At 46.4% G+C, this 20,301-nt stretch overlaps 1 protein-coding gene across 1 annotated transcript in view; it reads left to right on the forward strand.

The window, feature by feature from the left end:
- mast2 (microtubule associated serine/threonine kinase 2) overlaps positions 1–20,301 on the forward strand; it is a 139,678-nt gene that overhangs the window by 112,378 nt on the left and 6,999 nt on the right. The window contains exons 10-25 of the mRNA XM_047374758.1: positions 2,910–2,985; positions 3,337–3,546; positions 11,293–11,394; positions 14,579–14,711; positions 14,807–14,874; positions 14,960–15,063; positions 15,139–15,347; positions 16,002–16,140; positions 16,228–16,360; positions 16,582–16,747; positions 17,937–18,038; positions 18,662–18,784; positions 18,864–18,973; positions 19,094–19,248; positions 19,352–19,494; positions 19,912–20,091. Coding sequence (XP_047230714.1) covers positions 2,910–2,985; positions 3,337–3,546; positions 11,293–11,394; positions 14,579–14,711; positions 14,807–14,874; positions 14,960–15,063; positions 15,139–15,347; positions 16,002–16,140; positions 16,228–16,360; positions 16,582–16,747; positions 17,937–18,038; positions 18,662–18,784; positions 18,864–18,973; positions 19,094–19,248; positions 19,352–19,494; positions 19,912–20,091 — 2,153 coding nt within the window. The remainder of the gene's footprint in view (positions 1–2,909; positions 2,986–3,336; positions 3,547–11,292; positions 11,395–14,578; positions 14,712–14,806; positions 14,875–14,959; positions 15,064–15,138; positions 15,348–16,001; positions 16,141–16,227; positions 16,361–16,581; positions 16,748–17,936; positions 18,039–18,661; positions 18,785–18,863; positions 18,974–19,093; positions 19,249–19,351; positions 19,495–19,911; positions 20,092–20,301) is intronic.

Consider the following 20,301-nt stretch of genomic DNA (forward strand, 5'->3'; position numbering starts at 1 on the left):
CTGGGATCAGGAATACCAGAACCCAGAGGCCCGCTCCTCTTCCTCCTCTTTGGACTCAGCTTCCCGTCACGCTCAGTTAGTTCTGGTTTTTCCTGAACCTCCCTGTGAAGCACCACAGTTATTCTTCAGCACACCGACCAGCCATCTCCGTCTCATCTGATTTACCTCAATTACTGCCTCCACCAATCAGCTCGCAGCAGCCTGCTTACCTGTGACATCACAAAGCAGCTCAGTTCTGAAGGTCCATGATTCATGTTTAATAAACTTCCTGCTTCCTGTCCTCCTGCTGAAGGCAGAGCAGAAACGTCTGATCAGCAGTAGCAACGTCTCCCAGAACCTCGGCCTTCCTCAGTAAAACGCCTGGAGGACGTTTTTATGTCTCATCTCAGCAGAAATATGGACGTGTTGTAATTAGCCTTTGTCTGAGCTGCTCATGTGATCCATCTGAAGGATTCTCTCTGCGACCTCGGCTGTAGATTCATTTTAATAACGGCTCAGAGTCGGAATAACAGAGAAAATTAAAGGATGGGACGTACCAGCCTCAGGCGCTGGATCCGTCCGCGTTCCTGCTCCACTTCCTGAAGCCTCAGACGGAGAAGCTCCAGCTTTGATGGATTTTCCTGAGGAGCCGAGCTCTGATGGAAGTTCATCACTAACTGTGTGGGAAGCTGCTCTCTTCTTTCACAGCACCGCTCTGGCTTCACGCTGCACCATCATGGTTCCTTTCAGGTTCTGCTGCTCTCAGTGGAAGTTCTGCTCCTCAATCCAATAAATATAAGGAGGTTCCAGATCAGTAACAGCAGGAACAATTAGAACATTTCAAATTCATTATTGTCTGTTTGTACTGTTTGCTGGAATAATTTAACTATTATTATTATTATTATTGTATTTACCTAGAATAATCTTTTAATATTATTTATATACGTTAAATATATTCTTATTGTTATATACATTAAAAGCATTTTATTATATTTATAATTCTATTTCTTTTTTTATACTTTAAAATATTTTGTGTTTTGACCTTTTTGATTTTTACAGTTTGTGTCATTTGAATTTTATTTAATAATATCGTGTAAATTATATATTTATTTTTTATTATTTCGTTTAATTCATTTTCACTGAGGATTTGTTTATCATTTTTATTATGTGTGTAATATTTTTCTGAATATATTTTGACATTAAATTGAAATTAATAAAGGTTTTTATTCTGCTGACAGGTGTGTGTGTGTGTGTGTGTGTGTTACCTGCTGGTGTGATGACAAACTGCATGACGTTTTCTGTCACCTCCTTATTAAGCAGGTAATTGGAATCTAAGCTGCTGATGGATGACTTAAAGCATTACCTCATCGCCCTTCTGGTCACATGATCTGTGTGTTGTTGTTGGTGTGTGTGTGTGTGTGTGTGTGTGTGTGTGTGTGTGTGTGCTGATGACTCATCCCGGAGCTTAAAACCACCTAATTTCTCTTCATTTAGGTTCTTTTGACAGTTTATTTATTTGATCTATGAATTATAAATCCCCCAAACCGTCGTTTGAAGGTTAATTTTATACTGAATCAGTTGGTGAATTTCTTCCGATTTTAATGTAAAATAAAATTTTCTTCCGTTTTCAGTTTGAGGAAACCTGTTCGGTTTTCCTGCTGGTTATTTACTGGGATTTGGATTTCTGTCGTAAATGTTTCTCGTTCCAAACCGGCTGAATAAATGTTGCAGCAGGATAACAAACCGGATAACGTCTTGGATTGAGAAACATTCAGAACCTGCCAGCGGCTCCTGGACGGTTCAGGATCTCAGATGGACTGAAGAAGACGTCTCTGTCGGGATGGAAACCCCCCGAGGACAAACGGACACCTGATAACTGACAATTCCTCTCGGCTGCAGAGATGTTTCCTTCACCCCGCTCAGCGGGTCTAGAGCTCATCACGCTCTGCATGTTTCACCATGAAGACCCTGAGGTCTCATTAATGCTTCCATTTAAGGTTCTGTTGACCTGACCCGTCCCGACATGCAGGGAAGGTGAAGAAGAAGTCTGTTCGTCTCTGGTTCATGGTTGCACACAGAAGATCCATCCTGCGTTGGAAAAGCTGATGTTCTGGAGTTCTGATGGTTGAAGATTCTGGGATCACAGTCAGAAAACTCGGTACCAACGATCGCAACTAAAACCGCAAATCTGCGGAGATCCTGAGATCATTGTCATCAGAACAACTCTGATCCTCTTTCATTATCAAGGTTCTCCTAACCACGGCCAGTACCACAGATTATTGGTCCAAGAGTTTAAAGACTAAACATCAGCAAAGACTTCTGTTGTTTGAGAAGAAGCTCCAGGTTCTTCTTGGTGTGAAAGGTCCTTCAGGATTCCTGAAATCATCTTGGTGAAGAAAAGCAAGCCCAGAGGGGAGAGGATCTCCAGTTCTACATCATCATAACATTTGCGCCACATGGTGTAAATGGTCCAATGTACCCGCTGGTTCCAGCACCGATCCACTCTACATCCCAGAAACCGAGGAACCACGACACTTCGTGCAGAAGTTTTAGGCTGCAGTGTTGTTCAGATGAGTGTCTCATGCTGCCCTGATTAAACCCATGAAGAAGAAAAGCCGTTTAGATGCCTTCATACCTGATGACTTCCAAACCTCCCGTTTATTCCCCAGAAAGATGGAAGAACTGGTTCTGAATCAGGGAAACGGGTTTACAGATGGAGATGAATCCATATTATTTCATTTATTTTTTATTATTTTAACCTGTTAACCCAATTTATGTATCTTGGCAGATTCTCATTGTGTGTGAAGGCGTGTTGGCATGTATGACTTTACATGTATGTGTTTCTGTAACATACATACAGGCGTGTGGAGAGATAAAGGGACAGGACGTTTATTTACAATCACAGCTCATGTCCTTCTGTTTGCTTTCAGCCCTGGACGCTCGCCGCTCTCCTTCGACCATGAGATCATGATGATGAACCATGTCTACAAGGAGCGCTTCCCTAAGGTTGGTTCTGATGGCATCTTCTCCCCACATGTGGAGAAAACGGTGAAGAATCAAAGAGACGATGGATTTTTCTGTCGTTGGGAAACTTGATGGTGTTTCAGCCGCAGGAAATGTTTTATTTATAGGGAAACTTTTAAAACAACCTAAATGCTGGAGGAGTTTCCTGTAGGAGATCCAAGTGAGGAAACTCTTTAAATCTGGTGTTAAAATCTCCATGAATCCATGTGTTTGGACACATTTTCAAGCTTTTCTGAGAACCATGATGCAGATGATGGAGGTGAAGGTTAGCATTAACAGCTAAATATTGTTTCTCCCCACATGTGACTCATCCTCCCCCCTCCTTCCCCACAGGCGACGGCTCAAATGGAGGAGCGTCTGGCCGAGCTGCTCGCCTCCTCGGCCCCGGATAAGGTCCGCCCACTGGCCGACGGCGTCCTGAGCTTCATCCACCACCAGCTGATCGAGCTGTCCAGAGACTGCCTGGAGAAGAGCCGCGAGGACCTCATCACCTCCCGCTACTTCTACGAGCTGCAGGAGAACCTGGAGAAGCTGCTGCAAGACGTGAGTCTGACAAACCTTTCTTCTCTGAGCCACAGAACCCTTCAGTTCTGTCTGATGAGGGTTGAGGAACATTCAGAACACACCTGAGGAAGCAGGACTGCAGTTTTCCCCCAAACTAGAAGCCTCCATAGAGTTACCTCAATTTATTTGATTAATTATGTGTTAATTCATGGAGATTCAGTGTAAAACGTTCCTCTGAGCTCCTCTGATCGGGACAAAATACCTGAAGACGGGGAGAGATTTTAGCATTAAAAAGTTCATTAAAGTAAATGTAAAAATAAAATCGTTGAACTTTTTTACCCTTTAAAGCTCATGTCAGCTTTTTTGCTCCAATTAAACTAACAACAATAAAACAAAACTAGATAGAAAAATACAAAAATATTCATATATATATAGTATAATAAGTAGCAGCAAACAAAAAAATAAATAGTAAAAAATGATTGAAAAGAAAACTTTTCATTAAATTACTGAGTTTAAACTCAATAATAGTTTCTATTGTCTGAGTTGTTTGCTAACTGATGCAACCAACCGCCTGAGATAAATAAATATAATAAATCAAATTAGTTTGAGTTTTTTTCTTCATAAATCAGACCAATGAAAGGAGAACATAAACATCAGAACCGTCGTAACGCCCCGTTGGACCGTCTCGCTCAGTTTACTTTGGATCAACTCAGGGTGTGACGCACCGCTTCATTAACTCATCGGCGGCGGTGGCGCCGTGTGATGTCACCTGCGGTCCAGTCACACAGCAGCGGTCTCGTCTGAATGTGTTTACATGTGAGGCTGGTGGTGACATCTCTGTTAGCACCTGCAGGCCAACATTAGGGCTCCTAGCGGCCTCTTAGTGACCTTTTGTTCTGCTGGGACACACACACACAACGTCTTTATCATAACACACACACAGCGTCCTGATTTTAATTTCACACCCGAGCGATCGCTGGAGGCTGACGGATGGCTCTCCCAGTCGAGCAGGAGGGCTGAGAGGATGTTTGGAAATGGGCGGGGAATGTGGGGATTCCTCCAGCTGTGATTGGCTGTAGAGTCCGGACTCGGGGAGGAGGAGGAGGAGGTGGGCGAAGCCTATTCGAATGCTTTTGGAGAGTGTGAGAAAGTGGAGGCGAGCACATCTGTCTGGAGTTCACGCTGCAGTGCGGCCTGCACGATGACATCACCAGTTACCCGGCGTTAGGCTTCTTTTGTTTTTCCCGTTGATTTTGGACCAACCGGGTGCAGCAGCAGGCGGAGCAGAGCTCAAGAGGAGGAGGTGTGAACAGGTGGACAGAGAGTGAGAGCAGCCTTCCTCGCCGCAGCATCAATGGGAGATCCTCGTCTTTTTTAATCTGGAAACATGTCCCACATGTCGTGGCAGAGGAGGCTGGAAGAGGAGGAGGAGGTGGTGCTGCAGGAGGTGATGAGGAGGAGCGACTGGAAGGTGTTGACACACTGCTGGGAGGAGGCACAGTTTACAGTTGAGTTCATGTTTCTTAGTTTTCTCCTGATCAGACAGACTCATGTTGGCTCTTCAGCTTGTCTGGTTGTCCCTGCTGTGTTTAGCTTACATCTGTGGACCTACAGTATTCACAGTTCTGTGCAAAAGTCTAAAGCTACAAACTGGAGTGAAAATTGGGCGAAAAAGCATCTGAAGTCCAAAGAAAGATGTGCAGAAAGTCTGGAGAAGTGCAGAGAGACAGACGAATTGAAAAGCTTTCAGGAAGTCTGGATCTTTGGAAGCCAAACAGAGAATTAGGAAGTGACTGAAGACTTTTGCACAGGACTTTGAAAGTGTTTTAGTTCAAACTAGCTGCTTTTCTCTCAGGTTGAGTCTCCTTATCCCACCTTATCTCTGCAGCTTTTGCTCACAATCTGATCCAAACTCAAACCTGCATCTGAATCATCTCCTCTCTCCTGCTCCTGCCATGTTTGTGTCCTTTGTCCGGTTTGCTTATCTGCTCCTTCATCTATCCATCTCCTCTCCTCTTCCTCTCCATGTCATGACCTCATTACATACCTGGCAGGAGGCAGACCACCCTCCCGTCCCCTCCCCTCTCCTCGTCTTTTATCCGTCCTCCACCTTCACCTTTTCTGCTCCGTCTCGCTCCTCACCGTCCTTACTTCCCTTCCTTCATCCATCCCTGTCATGGTCTCTTAGTGACCTCTCCTCCGGTCACTATGCCAACCTGCATCCAGGCCATCGTCTGCTGGAGCCCAGCTGAGTCGCTGTTAGACCCCTGCAGGCCAGTAGAGTGCTAACTCAGCAGCGTTCACCGTGACCTCCTGGTGTCGGGTTCTGACTGCAGACCTGAGGAGACATCAGCTGCTGTAGAAGCAGAAGCGCTGAACATTGACACGCCAGGTGCTGCCTCTAGCCAACAGCATTGAGGAAAACTTCATCGCTAAAAGCACAAAATAGGTTTTTATCTGGAGCTGGAGGCGACACGGACAGAAATGATCAAGATTTGAAAAAGATTCAGATATTTCAGACGATCCAGTCTAGGTTTTCAGATGTTTCTCAAACAAACCAAAAGAACAATTTAAATAGAACATAATTAGGAGCCAATTACATTTATTTTCAAGCCACGGTCTCCTCAGGTATTGTGGGACATTTTAGATTAACAGTAAAGAAATAAAATAAAATGTAAACTTTCTCAACTAACAATATATGGATGTACAAAACCCATCTGCAGAACTGTGTAGGTCTGATTTATTAAGATGCCAAACAAGGAGCGCTATCGGTGGCGTGCTGCAGGGGATTACTAACACTGTGAGCGTCAAGGTGGTTTGGACCGCCCTGTTTAAATAAGGATTTTATATGTTCTACTGGTTGGATCATGGAGAACAGAGCAGCCAGGAAGTTGTAGCTAATAAGAAGAAGAAATATTGTAATGCATCTTTTACAAACATTTGCAAAAATGAAAATAAATATCAATCATAAGACCAGGAAAAGCTGAAAGCTGTTGGTTTTCATTCTGTGAGCAGATTGTTGGAATCAAGGAATGACTCTCTTGACCCGACCCAAACCAAGATAGGTCCAAAATAACGTTTATTTCATTCAACGTGAATGTGCTTCATACGAAGCCTGTGAAGGAATGTTGAGGGAGAAAAATGAATAGAATAGAATAGAAATCTCCTTTAATGTCCCTCAGTGGGGAAGCTCGGGTGCATGGACGCATGCAGATTGACTTGTAGAAAATCTAAAAACAAAAATAAGAAGAGACTGTAGAAAACAAATACTGGATAGCAAAGCAGTGGTGCAGGGATAAAATACGGCTCTGTATTCAGAGGCTTCAGTCACGAGTTCGACTCCTAATGAAACAGAAATCTGATGCAGAAAATGGAGCAATGACCAGAAACCTCTGAACTGATAGAAATCAGATTAAACATCTGCAGGAATAATCTGCTCTGGTAGGTAATCTATCTCCAGTAGTCGCAGGTTTTCCTGCTGAAGTTGCAGACTTCCTGTATTTACATGGAGTCCTCAGCAGGGTGTCACTCAGACTCGGCTTAATTATCGGCTCTGCAGAGTCAGTTCATCGCTCTGCTGTCTGTTACTCACCGATCACCAGCCACCCTACATGCACTCTCTCTAACACAGAACATAAAGACTCCCCGTCCCCTCCAGGTTTCATTACACTCATAAATAATTCAGGAACCAGGGTTACGGGCCCCGCGGGCCCCCTGGTTCTGTCTGACAAACAGCAGAGAGTCATACAGGTTAGCTGATGAACAGCTGCCTCCTTTCTGTTACTCTGCATTAGAAAAACGTTCCTGTCTCACACCAGGCGGGATGCAATTATTCCAGCCTCACTCTGTCGCTCCCAGTTGTTCCTGGAGGTCAGTGTTTGCTCCTGTTGCTCCGCAGCCACATTTCTGGGTAAATTGTTCCGTCTCCGAGCTGACAGACGTTTCATGGTGGATACCGGCGAGCTCCTCGATGGAGGTCACCCTGACTTAGATGAACTCTCGCTGAAAATGACTCGGCCGCCTGTTTGTCCTCAAACTGCTCGTTCTGCTTCGCGGGAGAGACGGACACGAGACTGGAAGTGGTCTGTTCACACATTAAAACCTCTCAATCTGGGAATGCTTCAGATTTTATGACAAATATAGATTACATGTCATCATTCACTCTGGAGCAATTAATGGCAACTACAGTCTGGAAAAGTATGGAAGAGTCTGGAATGAGTGTAAAAAAACATTATATTTAGAGATTTTATTTCCTGATAGTCTCTATCATCCATCCATCCATCCGTCCACCAACCATCCATCCATCCGTCCATCCATCCGTCCACCAACTCATCCAACCATCCATCCATCCATCCATCTATCCACCAACTCATCCATCCATCCATCCACCAACCATCCATCCATCCATCCATCCGTCCGTCCACCAACTCATCCAACCATCCATCCATCCATCCATCCATCCATCTATCCACCAACTCATCCATCCATCCATCCACCAACCATCCATCCATCTATCCATCCATCCATCCATCCGTCCACCAACTCAACCAACCATCCATCCATCAATCTATCCATCTATCCACCAACTCATCCATCCATCCATCCACCAACCATCCATCCATCCATCCATCCGTTCGTCCACCAACTCATCCAACCATCCATCCATCCATCCATCCATCCATCTATCCACCAACTCATCCATCCATCCATCCACCAACCATCCATCCATCTATCCATCCATCCATCCATCCGTCCACCAACTCAACCAACCATCCATCCATCAATCTATCCATCCATCCATCCATCTATCCATCCACCAACTCATCCAACCATCCATCCATCCATCTATCCATCCATCCATCCATCTATCCACCAACTCATCCAACCATCCATCCATCCATCTATCCATCCATCCATCCATCTATCCACCAACTCATCCATCCATCCATCCACCAACCATCCATCCATCTATCCATCCATCCATCCATCCGTCCACCAACTCAACCAACCATCCATCCATCCATCCATCCATCCATCTATCCACCAACTCATCCATCCATCCATCCACCAACCATCCATCCATCTATCCATCCATCCATCCATCCGTCCACCAACTCAACCAACCATCCATCCATCAATCTATCCATCCATCCATCCATCCATCCATCTATCCATCCACCAACTCATCCAACCATCCATCCATCCATCTATCCATCCATCCATCCATCTATCCACCAACTCATCCATCCATCCATTCACCAACCATCCATCCATCCATCCATCCGTCCGTCCACCAACTCATCCAACCATCCATCCATCCATCCATCCATCCATCCATCCATCTATCCACCAACTCATCCATCCATCCATCCACCAACCATCCATCCATCTATCCATCCATCCATCCATCCGTCCACCAACTCAACCAACCATCCATCCATCCATCCATCTATCCATCCATCTATCCATCCATCCATCCATCTATCCACCAACTCATCCATCCATCCATCCACCAACCATCCATCCATCTATCCATCCATCCATCCATCCGTCCACCAACTCAACCAACCATCCATCCATCCATCCATCCATCTATCCATCCATCTATCCATCCATCCATCCGTCCACCAACTCAACCAACCATCCATCCATCCATCTATCCATCCATCCATCCATCCATCCGTCCACCAACTCATCCAACCATCCATCCATCCATCCATCCATCTATCCATCCATCCATCCATCCGTCCACCAACTCAACCAACCATCCATCCATCCATCTATCCATCCATCCATCCATCCATCCGTCCACCAACTCATCCAACCATCAATCCATCCAACCATCCATCCACCAACTCATTCATCCATCCATCCACCAACCATCCATCCATCTATCCATCCATCCGTCCACCAACTCATCCAACCATCCATCCACCAACTCATCCATCCATCCATCCACCAACCATCCATCCATCTATCCATCCATCCATCCATCCACCAACTCATCCAACCATCCATCCATCCATCTATCAATCCATCCATCCATCCATCCACCAACTCATTCATCCATCCATCCATCCACCAACTCATTCATCCATCCATCCATCCATCCATCCATCTATCCATCCATCCATCCATCCACCAACTCATCCATCCATCCATCCATCTATCCATCCATCCATCCATCTATCCATCCATCCACCAACTCATCCAACCAACCATCCATCCATCCATCCACCAACTCATCCAACCATCCATCCATCTATCCATCCATCCATCCATCCATCCACCAACTCATCCATCCATCCATCCATCCACCAACTCATCCATCCATCCATCCATCCACCAACTCATCCATCCATCCGTCCACCAACTCATCCAACCATCCATCCATCCATCTATCCATCCATCCATCCATCCACCAACTCATCCATCCATCCACCAACTCATCCAACCATCCATCCACCAACTCATCCAACCATCCATCCATCCATCCATCCATCCATCCATCCACCAACTCATCCAACCAACCATCCATCCATCCACCAACTTGTTCATCCATCCATCCATCCACCAACTCGTTCATCCATCCATCCATCCACCAACTCATCCATCCATCCATCCATCCATCCACCAACTCATCCATCCATCCATCCATCCATCCGTCCGTCCACCAACTCATCCAACCATCCATCCATCCATCTATCAATCCATCCATCCATCCACCAACTCATTCATCCATCCATCCATCCACCAACTCATTCATCCATCCATCCATCCATCCACCAACTCATCCAACCATCCATCCATCCATCCATCTATCCATCCATCCATCCATCTATCCATCCATCCACCAACTCATCCAACCAACCATCCATCCATCCATCCATCCACCAACTCATCCAACCATCCATCCATCTATCCATCCATCCATCCATCCATCCATCCATCCACCAACTCATCCATCCATCCATCCATCCACCAACTCATCCATCCATCCATCCATCCATCCACCAACTCATCCATCCATCCGTCCACCAACTCATCCAACCATCCATCCATCCATCTATCCATCCATCCATCCATCCACCAACTCATCCATCCATCCATCCATCCACCAACTCATCCAACCATCCATCCATCCATCCATCCATCCATCTATCCATCCATCCATCCATCCACCAACTCATCCAACCAACCATCCATCCATCCACCAACTTGTTCATCCATCCATCCACCAACTCATCCATCTATCCATCCATCCACCAACTCATCCATCCATCCATCCATCCACCAACTCATCCAACCATCCATCCATCCATCCATCCATCCATCCATCCACCAACTCATCCAACCAACCATCCATCCATCCACCAACTTGTTCATCCATCCATCCACCAACTCGTTCATCCATCCATCCATCCACCAACTCATCCATCCATCCATCCATCCATCCACCAACTCATCCATCCATCCATCCACCAACTCATCCATCCATCCACCAACTCATCCAACCAACCATCCATCCATCCATCCACCAACTTGTTCATCCATCCATCCATCCACCAACTTGTTCATCCATCCATCCATCCACCAACTCATCCATCCATCCATCCACCAACTCATCCATCCATCCATCCATCCATCCATACATATCTGCAGTAAGTTCCTGATGGTTTTCAGACTTTGGATGGGCAACTTAACTTGAACCGGGTGGAACTTCTTAATTTGGGTCATGATGAACATGAAGGAACTCTGCTGACCTCGTTCTGTCTTTGTTTTCAGGCTCACGAGCGCTCAGAGAGTGAGGAGCTGACCTTTGTCACACAACTGGTGAAGAAGCTAATGATCATCATCGCCCGGCCAGCCCGACTCCTGGAGTGTCTGGTAGGAACCGGATCAAACCCGTTCTGTTCTTCTGTATGTTCCACTTTCCTCCCTGAAGCCTGTTCTGTCGCTATCATTCACAGGTTCAAAATGCTTTACATTAAAAACACAAACGAATCATCCAATAAAAACGGAACCAGATCAAGAAACGTTAAAACGACCAAATCTAAGCAAATAAAAAGATAAAATCGGATGTTTTCAGTCCTGATTTAAAGGAACCAGACCTTGTTTAGATCCAGATCTGGACCACTGTCTGCCTTTTGAGGAGTTCTGGCCTGAATGGGAAGAAGATTTTTATTCACATATTTTATTATAAACCTTCATCTCTGAGCTCAAGATTTGTTTGCATTTTTCGCTGCTCTCCATCTTGATACCGTCTGTTGTTGTTTTAATCGGGTTTATTTTTCAGGATCACGGTGGTAAAACCCTGATACCGGTCCAGTCAGTTATTGGAAAAATATAAAAAATGTTTGTTCTGACAAACCGGTTAAAGAACAAGCAGATGTCCTCAGACGGACCAAACATGGACTTCCAGGTTCTTCTCCTGTTCAGGGTGTGCATGCTGGAGCATTCAGCTGCTGCAAACATCTGGGCAGAGGAGAATGAGCTGGATAATCCAGAAGTAGGAAAAACAGCTGAGAACATTTTCAGTGAAGGATGTATTTGTGATGTGGTTGTGATCATGTAGTTTAATGTGGTTTGGCTTGTTTGTTCCTGATAGTTTCAGCTCAGCAGGATGCTGAGACTCCACGCTTGGTTGAATCGCTTCAGCTTTATGAGCTTCCTCTGAGAAGATTAGACCAGCTTAATGTCCGCACACGTAATTAACACATTTTTCATGCTAACAGTTTTTCCTCCATCCTCTACACTCAGACAGCTCAGCCTTAAGATGGGAACGTCCGCATCTCTTTACTGGGATCTGGATCCTGATCAACAGTAGCTAGTTCATGTACATTTAATTAGTATAACAAGGAGAAGTATTAAAACAATTAATGTTTTCCTCAGTAAATATATTTGTAACGAACCTGATGACCAGAAATTAACATCAGCTGTTGGTCAGTTTTACATATTTTTGTAAATGGACAAATATTTAAACCACGCTTTATAATTTTTCATGTTTCTTGCTTTGTTGGACATTTGTTAGAGTCTTTTTTTTTCAACACATCTCCTGCATGTAGAACCTGGTCCCATGTGTTCAGGGTTGACTCTGACCCATTTTTCTCCACTGACTCTCTTGAGTCCTTTGAAGGTTCTGGGTTCCCCCTACCCTCTGAACGTATGTTCTTTCCTTAGATGTTCAGCTGGATTCAAGACCAGTGATTGACTGGTCCATTCTAGCAGCTTTATTTCCTTTCTCTGAAACCAACTCAGTTTGTTTGACTGTGTTTGGGGAAACCGACCCATCCAGATGTTCTGTGCCGACCTTTAAACAAGCTTCAGCATGCTTTTTCTTCAGCAGTGGAGTCTTGTGCATTTGAGTGTGTTACTAATATAAACCTGGTCTTGGCTGGTTTATGGAGGAATGACTTTCTTTCCACTTCATGATCGTAAGCCCGACAGCACTGTGATCCTGATGATTGAACATTCCAGGACTGGAAGCATAATAGACATTCAGGACTAAAACATCTGACATTAATTTGAGCTGTAAGGGGCAACAGCACTACCGACTGCTGTGCAGCCATGCCGTTTCAGCTTAATACAGATCATTTATGGACTTTTTTGTTCTAACTTTTCTTGGTATGTGCAGATTATTTGGGCTGTTCTGGACATCCAGTGTTAATTCTGTGTCAACAGGCCCATTAGAAATACAGGGGTTGGACAATGAAAGTGAAACACCTGGTTTTAGACCACAATCATTTATTAGTATGGTGTAGGGCCTCCTTTTGCGGCCAATACAGCGTCAACTCGTCTTGGGAATGACATATACAAGTCCTGCACAGTGGTCAGAGGGATTTTAAGCCATTCTTCTTGCAGGATAGTGGCCAGATCACTACGTGATACTGGTGGAGGAAAACGTTTCCTGACTCGCTCCTCCAAAACACCCCAAAGTGGCTCAATAATATTTAGATCTGGTGACTGTGCAGGCCATAGGAGATGTTCAACTTCACTTTCATGTTCATCAAACCAATCTTTCACCAGTCTTGCTGTGTGTATTGGTGCATTGTCATCCTGATACATGGCACCGCCTTCAGGATACAATGTTTGAACCATTGGATGCACATGGTCCTCAAGAATGGTTCGGTAGTCCTTGGCAGTGACGTGCCCATCTAGCACAAGTATTGGGCCAAGGGAATGCCATGATATGGCAGCCCAAACCATCACTGATCCACCCCCATGCTTCACTCTGGGCATGCAACAATCTGGGTGGTACGCTTCTTTGGTGCTTCTCCACACCGTAACTCTCCCGGATGTGGGGAAAACAGTAAAGGTGGACTCATCAGAGAACAATACATGTTTCACATTGTCCACAGCCCAAGATCTGCGCTCCTTGCACCATTGAAACCAACGTTTGGCATTGGCATGAGTGACCAAAGGTTTGGCTATAGCAACCCGGCCGTGTATATTGACCCTGTGGAGCTCCTGATGGACAGTTCTGGTGGAAACAGGAGAGTTGAGGTGCACATTTAATTCTGCCATGATTTGGGCAGCCGTGGTTTTATGTTTTTTGGATACAATCCGGGTTAGCACCCAAACATCCCTTTCAGACAGCTTCCTCTTGCGTCCACAGTTAATCCTGTTGGATGTGGTTCATCCTTCTTGGTGGTATGCTGACATTACCCTGGATACCGTGGCTCTTGATACATCACAAAGACTTGCTGTCTTGGTCACAGATGCACCAGCAAGACGTGCACCAACAATTTGTCCTCTTTTGAACTCTGGTATGTCACCCATAATGTTGTGTGCATTTCAATATTTTGAGCAAAACTGTGCTCTTACCCTGCTAATTGAACCTTTACACTCTGCTCTTACTGGTGCAATGTGCAATCAATGAAGACAGGCTACCAGGCTGGTCCAATTTAACCATGAAACCTCCCACATAAAAATGATAGGTGTTTCAGTTTCATTGTCCAACACCTGTATATTTACATAGAAAAAGGCTGGCATGTTTGATTCTGTTTTCCCTGCTCTAGCAGTGATGTTCTGAGTAAGCCCTCCTGACCTCCATCCTCTTCCTCCTCTGCAGGAGTTTGATCCAGAAGAGTTTTACCACCTGCTGGAAGCAGCTGAAGGCCATGCCAAAGAAGGTCAGGGCATCAAGAGCGACATCCCGCGCTACATCATCAGCCAGCTCGGCCTCACCAGGGACCCTCTGGAGGGTAAAACCACCAGACCTTCCACCCGACGCTTTGGTTTGCTTTGAACTGGTGAATTATTTTTCTCAGTTTGGTTGGATAACTGTGTCTGTTCCCAGAAATGACCCAGCTGAGCAGCTACGACAGCGGGAACCCAGAAACCCCGGAAACCGACGACTCTGTGGATGTGAGTGTTCAGTCAGAACAGGATTCATTGGTGGGTCAGGATAACATCCTGCAGTTCTGGTTCATCTCTCACTGATTCCTTTTAGAGCCAAAGTACCACCGTCCCTGCAGCTCCTCCACAGGCTAAAACCAAAACCCCTCGAGAGGAGGACTTTGACACCATCAAGCTCATCAGCAACGGGGCTTATGGGTACGGCAGCGTCATATCGGATCAGTCATCCAAGGATCTATTTCTGACTCTGGGTCTTCTGTCCTTCCTGTGCAGGGCTGTGTATCTGGTGCGTCACAAGGAAACCAGGCAAAGATTCGCCATGAAGAAGATCAACAAGCAGAACCTGATCTTGAGGAACCAGATCCAGCAGGCCTTCGTGGAGCGGGACATCCTGACCTTTGCTGAGAACCCGTTTGTTGTCTCCATGTTCTGCTCGTTCGAGACCCGGAGACACCTCTGCATGGTGATGGAGTACGTGGAGGGTAAGAATACCACAACCAGTTGTTCTGTCATGTAGGTGACCCGGTTTGTCGGAGTTAAAGCAGATTGATTACTGTTGGACACGTTTCTTCTTCTCCTTCTCCTGAGGTTTGTTTGTTTTTGCTCCTAAAGTGATTTAAAGTGTTACACTTTAACATCGGGCACATCGTTCCTACGCAGCTTGTTCTTCAGCTAAGAGTGTGATGATGGTTCTGACCCAGTGAATTATTCAGAACCTTTCATGGCCACAGTTTCTTCTCCACATAGCTTCTACATCCAGTCTTAGATGTTTCTCTCTCCTTCCAGCCAGTGTGTCTCCCACCGCTGTTGGACCTACAGAGTTCTGACCAATCAGAGCCCAGAGTGCAGAGATTTTAACTCTGGATGGTTCTGTAGAAACTGGACCTCAAGGTTCTGTTTAACCCCTCAGATCTCCTACAGTAAACACTGTAGATGCACCTTCAGAAGGTTCTGGTGCTCACAGTTCAGAACTTACTTTAATGTGACTCACAGAGGCTGTTTGTTTGAGGCTCTGCCTCCTTTCCTAGATGGAGGCGGTAATCACCGTAGCAACCAGTGACTCAGCAGATCACAGCTGTTCTGTTCTGCAGTAGTTCTAACAGAGTTTTGGACCTCTTGTCCTCTGTGCCGTCCAGGTGGAGACTGCGCCACGCTGCTGAAGAACATCGGAGCTCTGCCCGTCGACATGGCTCGGATGTACTTCGCCGAGACCGTCCTGGCGTTGGAGTACCTCCACAACTACGGCATCGTGCACCGAGACCTCAAACCTGACAAGTACAACTAGAATTCCCACAACATTCCTGGTCCAGATGAGATCACGCAGCTCTCAGTGAAACTTTGACCTCTGTCTCTCCTGCTCAGTCTTCTCATCACGTCACTGGGACACATCAAGCTGACGGACTTCGGCCTCTCCAAGATCGGCCTGATGAGTTTGACCACCAACCTGTACGAAGGACACATCGAGAAGGACACCAGAGAGTTCCTGGACAAGCAGGTATCTCCTCACACTGTTTCAGGTCTGGTTCTGTTTGGGCTGGACTTTACCTACTTTAACAGAATTCATTAATGAAGTCAGGCAGATGCTGGAGAAAGGTTTGATGCAGTAGAGTCTTTGAGTTGACAAATATTTGTGATTTTTCCAGTTTTTCATGATTCTTGCCTCTGGATCAGTGGGATTGTTAAGATTTTCCACATTTTGCTCCGACCCGTCTGCAGGTGTGCGGCACACCAGAGTACATCGCCCCGGAGGTGATCCTGCGTCAGGGCTACGGCAAGCCGGTGGACTGGTGGGCGATGGGGGTCATCCTGTATGAGTTCCTGGTGGGCTGTGCGCCGTTCTTCGGAGACACGCCGGAGGAGCTGTTTGGTCAGGTCATCAGTGGTGAGTTTCATCAGCAGCTGGATGTTTCGGACTGAACGATGCTGCTATGGTTCTGTGAGCAGCTTTGTCCCACAGAACGCAGCAGCGACTTCGCCATACCTGCAGAGAAGTTTCCTCCGGTGTTCCCATCAGTCTCTGGTTGAATTCAGACCCTCGGGCCTCTGAATGCTGAGCTCTGCACGTAATCAGAGGCAACCGTGATGTTTCAGCTGCACAGTCACATTGAAGCTCATTATTATTTTAATGGTCCTTTGAGGTCAGTAAATTCTGGTAGCACATCGGTCCGTTTGAGACTGGGTCGGTACTGAGGGCAGCTGGGATCCACAGACCTTCCACGTTGTCTCCTGAGGCTCATCCATGCACTCCTAGATGTTGTGTCAGGAAGTCCTAGGTCTGCCATTAGGCCTCCTTTCTGATGGAGATATCAGAAACATGAATCATCTGAGCTGACGTCTGAGCTCCTTCAGATGATGCAGCTCCTCATCTTTTCTTGAGGACCAACCCTGACCACTCTATAGAGGAAGCTCATTTCTACTGCTTGTGTTCACAATCTCATTCATCCATATCTCATGACCTTAGGTGACCAGGCTGCTAACTTCAAACCTTCCTCGTGAACAAGACCGGAGATACCTAAACAACCTGAGGCTGGCTGTTCACCTAATCCGTGTGGAGAACATGGTCTTAGATACGGAGGTGCTGATCTTCCTCCTGGCTGCCTAACGCTCAGCAGCAAACTGCTCCAGCTCCGGCTGGAAGTTCGTGCTCCATCAGGCCAGCAGAGGAAACCTGGAGACCCTCGCTCCAGCTTGGACCAACTGATCCTGTCCACGAAGGGTTCGAAGAATCTGTGACATTGGAGAACTCTGGAGGAGTCCATTTGATCCCAGAACGAGTCAAACCCAGCTGTCTCTCTGGCCATGCAGAGGTCATATGAGCCTTGGTAGGAGGTTGAAACTCCACGCCCCTGAAGGACAGGAAGCAGAAGTTTCAACCAGCATTAAAAATGTGATTAAACAGTAAAAATCTGTGTTTTCCAGCAGTTGTTCATGTTGAAATGTTCCGATCGGGTCGTTTTTCTGCTCTAGAGACGCTCAGGGATGACTCATGTGACGAGCTACCACCTGCTGAAGCTTCTGGGTGTTGTAGTTTTCCTCTGACTTTGTTCCTGTTTGCTGTCTTCTCCTCACAGATGAGATCGTGTGGCCAGAGGGCGACGAGGCGCTGCCTCAGGACGCTCAGGACCTCATCTCAAGGCTGCTCCGACAGAATCCTCTGGAGAGACTTGGGACAGGTACCAAAACCCGCCCAGCCTCGGTGGAAGTATTCCCAAAGTTGCAAAGAGTAGTTTGGTGCTAAGTTCAGTTTTCCCTAAAAAATCCACCAAAATGTAAAGCTTTGGTGAAAATGGGGCTCTATTGAAATAAATTCCAAAGATTTATTTACTTTATTTAGCAGAAACTTTCATATAATTCATCCCTTAGTGCGGTCAGAACTGAATCCTGACCTCTGGATCCCTAAAACTGGATTTAGCTCAGTTTCCAGGTGTGTTAACAGGCAAAGTCTGCATCGATGGGATGGAAACGTCTGAGTCTGAATGTAATCTGGAAAACCTTCCAGCCTGTTTGTTTTATGGTTGAACTTTTTCCTTTATTCTGTTGATCTTCGTCCGTTTCTGCTTGTTGGGCAGCAGAACTTTCTACAAATAAGGTTGGAAAAGGTGCAGCTTGATGGGAAAACTAAAATAAGGTTGTGATGTTTAACGAACAGGAAGCGAAGATGTTCAGAGGACGTCCGGTCCACTCTGGACTTTCTGTCTGCACAGGTTCTGGTTTCTGGGTTGCTGTTTGACCTTTTTTCAGATTCAGGCCCAATCCGAAAGTCTCATCTCTTCTTCTTCCTGTTTCTCCTGGTCAGGAGGAGCCTTTGAGGTGAAGCAGCACCCGTTCTTCACGGACCTGGACTGGAACGGGCTGCTGAGACAGAAAGCCGAGTTCATCCCTCAGCTCGAGTCCGAGGACGACACCAGTTACTTTGACAGTACGTTCCCCGAGTTCCTCCCAGCTGCTTGTGTGTGAAGCTCAGAAACTGGAGCTTTCTGTGTATGTTTATCTGTCAGCTCGTTTGGACCGGTACCACCACGTGGATTCAGAGGAAGAAGATGACACCAACGATGATGAACATGTAGAGCTACGACAGTTCTCCTCCTGCTCGCCTCGCTTTAGCAAGGTACAAACTGACCCAATCCCATCAGCTGCTCCACCTTGACTCGGGGCCTCAAAGAAAAATCCCAAACCTGAGTCTGTAGTGTTGGGTCAGGAATGGTTGGGAATGTCTGTGTTTCTGCAGGTGTACAGCAGCATGGAGCGCCTGTCTCTCCACGAGGAGAAGAGGACTCCTCCTCCCACCAAGCGCAGCCTCAGTGAGGAAGGAGGAGATCGCATCGACAGCCTGAGCGGACTCAAATCCCGGGATCGATCTTGGCTGGTTGGATCTCCAGAGATGTGAGTTGGTTCCTGAAGTCTTAGCCAGATATTGATGATGGACATATATAGTGTGTGAAGTGTAGAAAACGTGTTTGATGTTTCCTGTCCTTTCGGTCTCCAGTCTGCGGAAGCGTCTGTCCGTCTCGGAGTCGTCCCACACGGAGAGTGACTCCAGCCCTCCTCTGACGGTCAGGAGGCGCTGCTGCTCCGCCATCATCGAGATGCCACGCTTCGCCATCTCCGCTGAGGAGGATGGAGCTCAAGGTAAAGGCAGGAGACATGTTGCACAGACTCAAACTGTCCTTTGGTCCTCCAGGAATCTCTGATCAGGAATATGAAAACCCTCCAGTCTGCTGGAGAACAGGTCAAATATAACAAAGCGTCAGATTTTCTCCGTTCATCAGGCTGTAAGTGTGCTCAGGCTGACATCTGCAAGCTCTGGAAACATCACAGCTGAAACTAAAGCAGCTGGTGGTACCTTATCCTGGCTGACTCTAAGGATGCTCCTTGTTTTTCCAGAAATCTAAACCTTAATGTGGTTGAAGGTTTATTAGTTTTAGTTCATCAATGTTTAAATGGTCAGAACTCAGAATCAGGAGTAACATTTATCGAATGTCTGCATTAAAACAGCTGAACTTCCTGACAGGAATAATCTGCTGCTCTGTCTGGTTGATCCATCAGGGGGCGCCGGGAGCAGAAAGAGTCCCAGTCTGCTGGGTCCAAACGCAGTGAGGGGCCCGCGCTCCGAGGAGCTCCCGCTCACCATCCCAGAGCTCCCAGTGGAGAGGGAGCTGAAGCTGGACGAGTCTCCCACCACACCGAGCTCCACCTACAGCCAGCTGAGCAAGTCAACACTTACACGTCAGTACACACACACACACACACACACACACACAAATAAAACCCTGCTATCTGCTGCTCCACCTGAACAAGACGAGCTGCTTTCCCAAAGAGTTACTAATAAAAAGAGGAAGAGATGCACCGAGTTGGTCCACCGTTACGGTTTGGAGCAGAACGTTGCAGGGAGACCTTCACAGTGTAGAAGATTTAACCATTAATCATATTTTGCCA

This window comes from Girardinichthys multiradiatus, chromosome 9, assembly GCF_021462225.1.
Source record: "Girardinichthys multiradiatus isolate DD_20200921_A chromosome 9, DD_fGirMul_XY1, whole genome shotgun sequence".
Lineage (NCBI taxonomy): Eukaryota > Metazoa > Chordata > Actinopteri > Cyprinodontiformes > Goodeidae > Girardinichthys > Girardinichthys multiradiatus.